This window comes from Sinocyclocheilus rhinocerous, unplaced genomic scaffold (assembly GCF_001515625.1).
Source record: "Sinocyclocheilus rhinocerous isolate Xijiao unplaced genomic scaffold, SAMN03320098_v1.1 scaffold603, whole genome shotgun sequence".
Classification (NCBI taxonomy): Eukaryota; Metazoa; Chordata; class Actinopteri; order Cypriniformes; family Cyprinidae; genus Sinocyclocheilus; species Sinocyclocheilus rhinocerous.
The window spans coordinates 2,886,809-2,895,750 of record NW_015656630.1 but is presented as its reverse complement, the minus strand read 5'-3'; the positions used below and the strand labels follow the sequence as shown (position 1 = coordinate 2,895,750).

The 8,942-nt window shown below is 38.7% G+C and overlaps 1 protein-coding gene and 1 pseudogene across 1 annotated transcript; both read right to left on the bottom strand.

Moving 5' to 3' along the window:
- Positions 1-3,728: 3,728 nt before the first annotated feature.
- Positions 3,729-7,289, bottom strand: LOC107720556 (UDP-glucuronosyltransferase 2C1 pseudogene; annotated as a pseudogene).
- A 553-nt stretch (positions 7,290-7,842) lies between these two features.
- Positions 7,843-8,585, bottom strand: LOC107720600 (cornifelin homolog). Its single transcript, XM_016528326.1, has 3 exons — positions 8,504-8,585; positions 8,212-8,399; positions 7,843-8,126 (listed from the first exon to the last, which is right to left on the bottom strand). The coding sequence occupies exons 1-3, from the start codon at positions 8,583-8,585 to the stop codon at positions 7,866-7,868; spliced, it is 531 nt and encodes a 176-aa protein (XP_016383812.1). The 3' UTR covers positions 7,843-7,865.
- Between the last annotated feature and the right edge of the window lie 357 nt (positions 8,586-8,942).

Here is an 8,942-nt window from a genome sequence, read left to right as displayed (position 1 = left end):
TTTTTTTTATGTGGTCTCCAATCACCTGTACACGTTCACATTGCGCATATGCAGGGACTCCCAACACATTGAAGAAATTAAAATAGCAGTAGCAGAACACATTAATGTTTTTGTCATATGCTGCAATTACCAAAATCCAGTAAATATATGAAGTTATTAATATAAATATGATGATTGTGAAACATTCTGAGGCATAATAAACAAATTATGAGGCAGCAACATCTTGTGGGCAAGCCAAAAAGCTGAAATCTTACTGTTATTTGACAGCTTGAAGAAAAAAAGATTCAGAACCCTATCTGTAAAAAAAAAAAACTTAACCATTTCAAATTGTATTCACTCTAAGACTGTATTCATTGTTCTTTGCACCAGACAATGGAAACATACCTTTAATCCAACAAACTAGATGCTCTTAAGTACTGTTTACTAAAGTTGTTCAGTTTTACTATTGCATCCACCTGAAAGTTCACATAACACAGTGTAATTAAGTAAACTCAACAAATTTGTAAAAATCAGTTATGTTTACTCGCTTTTCTTAAGTAGATTCAGTGATTACTTTTTACAGTGTAGTTCCATTTATAACCATATTATCCTGAAGAACCCTTGCATGATGAAATGGTTCTTTGTGTCAGAGTGTATAGGGTTTATTCCCACCCTTTTGTATTTTTTTTTTTTAATCTGTAACTGTCAAAAAATTTATTCAATGCCACTTTATTGATTTTTTGCAGCTCATATATCAACATCCAACTACTCAGACTGTCAACACACTCTCAACAGGCACTTGATATTCTTCTTAAAATGTTTATAAATTTTAACTTACAAATTGTAAGCGAACACTCATACATTGAAGGATTACAATAAAGAAACTTTTGTGCAATGGAAAGAATCCATGGATGTGAAATGTTCTTCAAAGTTCCCAATAAAGAACCTTTATTTTTAAGAGGGTAAGTGTGGCCAGCTCTGTTCAGTTGATGATACTTCACTCTTCTTCTCCACTAAGCAGGCCAGTGACAGAAATAGTGAATTTATGATCCATATATTGTTAAAGTTTTTAGTTCTTGAGTATAAACACAGTAAGAAAAATATTAAAGTAATTGTGCAATCCCATGACTTTGTACTGGTAGTGTTTAGAACCATTTTTCTTAAAAGTGTTCCTTTGAGTCTGATCTTTTCATTCAATCATTTCAGATTCCTTTCACAAACACAGACTGAATGATCTGTTAATGAATCGAATTCATTCGGTTCAAGTTCAACTCACTGACTCATTGATTCATTGCATGGTTAACAGCTCACTGGAGGGGAAGATTATCAGTGACTTAAATTTCGGTTTGTTCCTCGTACAAATCTCGGCTATGGCTTCAGAAGACAATTTTTTAATCATGATTTTATGTTGTATGCTGTTCATGTATTATTTTTGCTATGTGATGCACATGTTTTTGTTCTGTATGTGCGCTTTGCGCACATAAAAGTAGGCTAGGCCTTGTGTGTGTGTGTTTTTGCCAGTTTTATGCGTCAGGGGGATAAGTATAAGAGAGGGTTGAAATGAGTAGTCTATCTCTTTTGGGATGGAAAGTGCCTCTGAAGAGATTTTCGCCAGACCATCCCCTGTCCCAAACAAGCCACAAATGAACAAATAACACACAAGAATGTTGCATTGTGCGTTTGAAGAAAATAACGTATCAAAATGAGCGGGAAGCGGCGGAGTAACACCGTGGTTTACTGAGGATGACGGGACACATAGTGGAAAAGCAGAAGATATTGAAAGCTGAGGGTGAAAACCATGACCATGGAGTAAAACCGGGAAAAACTGAAATGATATGAGCGAACCGCGATCATTTTGTTCTCGTGCGACTAAAGACTCTCGCTACTGTCTAGAGAGTTTTCTTAAGTAGATTCAGTGATTACTTTTTACAGTGTAGTTCCATTTATAACCATATTATCCTGAAGAACCCTTGCATGATGAAATGGTTCTTTGTGTCAGAGTGTATAGGGTTTATTCCCACCCTTTTGTATTTTTTTTTTTTAATCTGTAACTGTCAAAAAATTTATTCAATGCCACTTTATTGATTTTTTGCAGCTCATATATCAACATCCAACTACTCAGACTGTCAACACACTCTCAACAGGCACTTGATATTCTTCTTAAAATGTTTATAAATTTTAACTTACAAATTGTAAGCGAACACTCATACATTGAAGGATTACAATAAAGAAACTTTTGTGCAATGGAAAGAATCCATGGATGTGAAATGTTCTTCAAAGTTCCCAATAAAGAACCTTTATTTTTAAGAGGGTAAGTGTGGCCAGCTCTGTTCAGTTGATGATACTTCACTCTTCTTCTCCACTAAGCAGGCCAGTGACAGAAATAGTGAATTTATGATCCATATATTGTTAAAGTTTTTAGTTCTTGAGTATAAACACAGTAAGAAAAATATTAAAGTAATTGTGCAATCCCATGACTTTGTACTGGTAGTGTTTAGAACCATTTTTCTTAAAAGTGTTCCTTTGAGTCTGATCTTTTCATTCAATCATTTCAGATTCCTTTCACAAACACAGACTGAATGATCTGTTAATGAATCGAATTCATTCGGTTCAAGTTCAACTCACTGACTCATTGATTCATTGCATGGTTAACAGCTCACTGGAGGGGAAGATTATCAGTGACTTAAATTTCGGTTTGTTCCTCGTACAAATCTCGGCTATGGCTTCAGAAGACAATTTTTTAATCATGATTTTATGTTGTATGCTGTTCATGTATTATTTTTGCTATGTGATGCACATGTTTTTGTTCTGTATGTGCGCTTTGCGCACATAAAAGTAGGCTAGGCCTTGTGTGTGTGTGTTTTTGCCAGTTTTATGCGTCAGGGGGATAAGTATAAGAGAGGGTTGAAATGAGTAGTCTATCTCTTTTGGGATGGAAAGTGCCTCTGAAGAGATTTTCGCCAGACCATCCCCTGTCCCAAACAAGCCACAAATGAACAAATAACACACAAGAATGTTGCATTGTGCGTTTGAAGAAAATAACGTATCAAAATGAGCGGGAAGCGGCGGAGTAACACCGTGGTTTACTGAGGATGACGGGACACATAGTGGAAAAGCAGAAGATATTGAAAGCTGAGGGTGAAAACCATGACCATGGAGTAAAACCGGGAAAAACTGAAATGATATGAGCGAACCGCGATCATTTTGTTCTCGTGCGACTAAAGTCTCTGGCTACTGTCCAGAGAGTTTTACACCGCTTCTCCGTTATGGGTGACCAGGGGGAGGGCGAAAGACAATGTCATCTCTTTGTAATTGGTTTTTAGTTTTAATTTCTTTGTGTTTAACACAAATAGGATGGTTCTATTAATGTTAAGTAGGCTTGTGTAATAAGTTTCTATGACCTGCAGGAATTCCTAATCATTAATTCAAGCAAAAGCCTAATGACCTTCTAATCTGTAGCATTTATGAAGAACATTAGTCTCTTTCTCTCTCTCTCTCTCTTTCACTCGATCTCTCTTCCCACCTCTCTCTCTCTCTTTTGCTAAGAAAGGCTAATTAAAATAGCCATTTGGCAGCCTAGCGTCCTAATTGTTATTCCCATCATTGCTGGTCGATTGGGAGGAGATAGAGAGATAGAGAGGAAGGGGAGAGAGTGAGGAAAAGAAAAGATGAGCGAGAATAAGATTGATAATGAGATAACGAGTCATTAGAAGCATACATTAGTGAATACAGCCCTGGCTAATGTCCCCTCAATCAGTTAGACCTCTCTCATCCTTGCCTGTCTTCTTTTTATCATTTTGTCCCTGCATGTGCTTCCAGTCATCTCCTGTCTCAAATCTGGAGAAAAGGATGTCCTCCTCTGGCTGGTAAAGAGAACGTGCTGTGCCACGCAGCATTTTGGGCAGGTTTGTGATCATCTAACGTTTAGATCATTTTTGCTTTAATGAAACCATGGCATTTTGATGTATGGTTTATAAAAAGCACCAGGCTGATGTGACAGAATATAGGCTATAATCTGAGTTTGGATTGCACAAGAATTATTCCAAGCAATACTTTGAATATATCCATTGCGCCATCTGCTGGTGATCTGGCGCAAAATATAAATGCGTGTTAAAATGAAACCATGTTTTACACAACGCATATGTGGATAGTTACGATCAAATTGTTTCATTGCTGGAGCTACAAATGATTAGATGTTCTGTAAGCTTTCAACACAGCACTTTGGAACTGCATGTCACATCCTGAACAGGCTGACTATAGATTATACAACTTGGTTTAAACCATTCACATCTTGCAAAGAGTTGCATCATTCCAGAATATTGACCAGCAGCTGTTTGTCACTGGTGATTCACTTCTTTATTTATTTATTTATTTTTTTCTTTTTGCAAATGCCCTTAAATGCATTGTGTGCAAGAAGGGGGATTACTTCAAGGATTCCAGGAAGGGATCAGTACCTAATCGCCAACACAGTTTAGTTGGCAGGGAACTGCAAGAGCGCAAGAAATGGGGGGAGAGAATTAAAGGCAAAGAAAGAAAGAAAGAAATAGAGGAAATATTACCATGTCAGAGCTGTGACATAAACGAAGAGCCATTGTGCTCATGAGGACCTGGGTTCGAGTCTAACCTGTGTCATGTCCCATTTCTGTTCTTCTCTCTCTCTCTCACTACTTTCCTGTCACCTCTCAACTGTCCTATCGAAATAAAAAAGCCAACTGAAAAACACCTGATAAAGAAAGAATTGGAAGGCAGTGTTGTTTTTATATTATTTATATACTTTAGCATTTATTAATATTTAGAATTAGCTTTTATTTGATATTTTCAGTTTTTAATTTAAGCTTTAGTCATTTTGTTATGCGCTTTTGTCTTTTTTAATATTTCTATATAGCTTTAATACATTTTTTGTTTTAGGAATTTTAGTATTTTATTTCAGTTAGTTGCTAAGGCAACATATCTATGCTTTTCATCTAGCCTAATATTTATATTTTATTTCAGCTTTATTTCAATTACCAAAAACAATTTTAATACTTTTAGCTTTAGTGTTTGTCCCTCTTTTCCGTCTTCGTATCCATATTGTGTAGACACCTCCCAGAGTCAGCAGAAGTATAAGGAGAACCAATGCAGCCACATCTAGACAGTAGTAGGAGTACGTGGACATGTTGTAAGCCTCAGCACGCAGATGGGGTGCCCCTTTATTGCGCAGGACAAACTCGATCCAGTACACTGCTTTGTCGAGAGGATGCAAAGGCCGGTCTCGATGTAAACTGGAGAGCTTCTGCATGTTATGACGATACGTTGGGTTCTCTAAGATATCTCTCAAAGCTTCAAGGAACTCTTCTGTGGTGCAAGTAGCTGCATCCAGCATCCGTGCCGCCCCTCTTGCCTGAAGACGTACAATGTTATCTAGCTGGTCAAATAGCAAAGGGAGTCCCAACACTGGCACCCCATGATAGATGGCTTCGTATAGACCATTGGTGCCCCCATGAGCCACGAAAGCACAGGTCTTCGGATGGCCCAGCAAGTCATTCTGAGGTAACCATTGAAGCAGTAGGGTGTTATTGCCCAATGATGAAGGTCTCTCGCCAATAAACCTCCAGATCACCTTCTGCGGCATGCGGGCGAAAGCTGTGGCAATGGCCTCCATGACTTCTCGGGGCAATCCTGCAATCAGAGTTCCCAGAGACATCACGACCACCCCATGTTCTCCTGAGCTCTGCATGAACTCCTCCAGCTCTGCAGGGAGAGGCTTGGCCGGACAACACTGGAAGCCGCCAATGTAGACGAGGTTTGGCATGGAGGGTCGTGGGAACTCAAACACAAAGTCTACACGAACAAGCCACAGCTCCGCTGATTGTTGCATGACTAGGAGGTCGGCGCCGGGAGGGAAGTATTTGAGCAACAAGCTAGAATACATGGGAATCACCAGCCAGCGCTCTTGAATGAGGTTCAACCCATAATGTAGAAGATTACGGGTTCTTTCTAACAAACCCATTTGGTCCGTCAGACCTGAGCCGGGAACAGGCACGTAGGATATGGGAGAAGGTGCGATGGAGAAGTGGCCTTCTCCGAAACTCATCCAACGGACGTTATAGACCATTGGAAGTTGGAGGTGATGTGCCAGGATGACTCCACCTGGCATGGCAGGGTCAGTGAGCATCAAGTCATAGTTCTCCATCTTTATTTGTGTCATCAGATCTTTGTTCTCTAGCATGGTGGTGAGCATGGCACAGTTTGCAGTGTGAGCCACCTTTATGATGCCAATCAATTCTGACATCTGGGCCAGCACACCCATCACTGGGCCCTTCCTGTGGGCCTCAAGAATCCGTTGTACTGCGCTCTCAAACAGGTCCAGGCCTATGTATTTCTTTTTAAGCTTCACCGTAATGGAGGTGTAGTAAGGTGAATTCTCCTGGATGAACCAGCTGTCCGTCAGGCGAATCACACTCAGCTCGTGTCCATGAGAGTGCAGCTTCTTCACCAGCACCTAGGGGGCAGTAATACAGTGCACTTAGGTTTTAATCATACTAAGCAAGCTGGATTGCTTTTCTGTGTTTTGGATTGCTTTTTTATGTATGTATCTCCAGAGGAGCTCCGGTACATGGAAGCCAGTTTTCACCTCACATTTTTCAATTGGGACATTACATCTCACAGTTGTGACAAATTTTTCAGTTGATTGTGACTTTATTTTTTAGTATTGCAACTTTATATCTCACAAATGCAACTTTATTTATCTTAAAGGAACAGTTCAAAATGGAAAAATCTTGACCTGAGTGTGAATAATGTTTCAACAAACTTCCATTTTTGGGTGAACTATTCCTTTAAATTACCTTTTTGTTTTTACTTTGAGGTGAAAACAGGCTTCCACACCAGAAATAGTGAACTTTGCTGAAATAGTGCAATATTTTTTTAAACTACTGTCCCTGTGTATTTAAATCAGTACCTCCATGTTCACCCAGTGACTGCCATCAACGGGGAAAACCAGGATCGTATCGCCATTATAACCACAGGGTAAAGACAGAAGGAGGGATATCCAAAGGAAAATGAGGGAAATGTATCCACACATTTCTCTCTTTTTTTCCTCTCTCAAAATAACAAAAATAATCAGCATGAAAATCACTTTAAATGCCTTTCTAAGAAAATACACAGCATTTAAAATGGACTAAAATATAAAGACTGAGTTCTCTTATGCATATTTCTTTTAAGTGCATGTATAAATATATGGTGTATAAATTAAAACTATGCAAGTTCAATATCAATGTATAAATAGTTTGTTAGGTCACATACCTGAGTTGAGTCTTCCAGTTTCAGTCCCACAAAAAATGTTGCTACGTAAAAGAAAAAGCCTTCACACAGTCTCTGAAGGACGAGAGATTAGCTTCCCTATTTACCATAATTCCTCTTTTGTTTTCTTGTGAAACATTTCTCAGCCCTAATTTTTTCTGTCCAGCATGATATTCAGAATGAACTGTGCTGTGTTAACAAATGTTGAATTGCAAACACAAATGCATTTAAATTTTAAAGTCAGCCATGCTACAACTTCACTTACGTTAAATGTTTTAGTTTTCAAGAAATCTGATTCTATTTCCATTTTTGAAGCACAACATATATATTTATTCCTGTAAACAGTATCTCAGTTTTCTTCAGAAATGAGTTGTGCTCACTTCTGCTACTAGTTATTCATAGACAAGATCACTTTAAAATATTTAATCAAAAATCATCAGAGACTAAACAATATAAAGATACAGGCACTTTCCAAATGCATCCAAGCCATTCACAAAATATAATTTAAGCAGGTTAGATATTACACTATGCATCAGTTACTATAGTCTCTATATATTGTGTCTATATATTTATGCATGCCATCATTATTGATGCAAGTAGCAGTCCATCTATTTAACAACTGTTGTGACAGACGAAATTGGTGCCATCTGGACTGCAGGAGCGAATGCTACCGGTGCCACATTGATCCCTCCAAACGCCTGCTGTGTAGCGATAACTTGTGTGGTGGTTGCCATTGGAATGGGTTGAATCATGGGATGTGTTGTCAGTACAGTGACCGTTTGTTTGCGTGCTTTGGTTTCTCTACTCATCTGACACCAAGAACACCACATGCAACAGCAAGACACCATGATGTCCTCACAGATACTGCCCTGTTGCAACACATACAAACAAATTATTGTTTTGAAGCCCTCTTTGATTTCCTGTTTCACTGGTAGAGGGAAAGGAAAAACTCACCCCAATATCGTATTTATGGCGAACTGCCACCCTCATTCCCAGAGACACAGATGGCACAAATACTGGAACCCCGAAAGCTGCCATGATGCCTGGGCCGAATATGTCCAGCAGAGGCAGACAGGTGCTCTCCCCAAACTCTCCAGTGGTGGTGCAGGTAAAGCAAGGAAAGCAGCGGTACGCATAGCAGCCTGAGGACCAAAAATGCACATAATGTGATATTATTTGCATAATTTTTAATGAACTGTAAAAATGGTCCTTTAATATTTATTATAAGGCATTTAAGCATACTTACAAGAATTCAAGTCCTGGCAACAGACACATATTCCTGAATTCCAGCCACTCTTCATAGGCATCTGCACAATTACAGTCGTCATTGTGATCTGGCTTTACTAATATGGAAGGATGACAAAAGGAACGTTTTTCATTCATTCTAGAGATATATTTTATTTTAAACTACCCTCTTAATTTGAACGTAAATACATGTTTACTGAAAATGTACAATGTAAAATTTACACAAAATTTTCCATCAAGGACTTTCAAGGACTGCGTGACTGTGCCTATGGAATTGTTTTTTTGTTTTTTTGCGACTAAGCGACTAATACAATTTTGGTCGACCAAGCCTCTTCTGGTCAACTAACAGTTAGTCGACTATAGGGGGCAGCCCTAGTGTTTACTGAGGCCATGTCCACACGTACACGGTTATTTTTATAAACTGAATTTTTCCTTCTTCC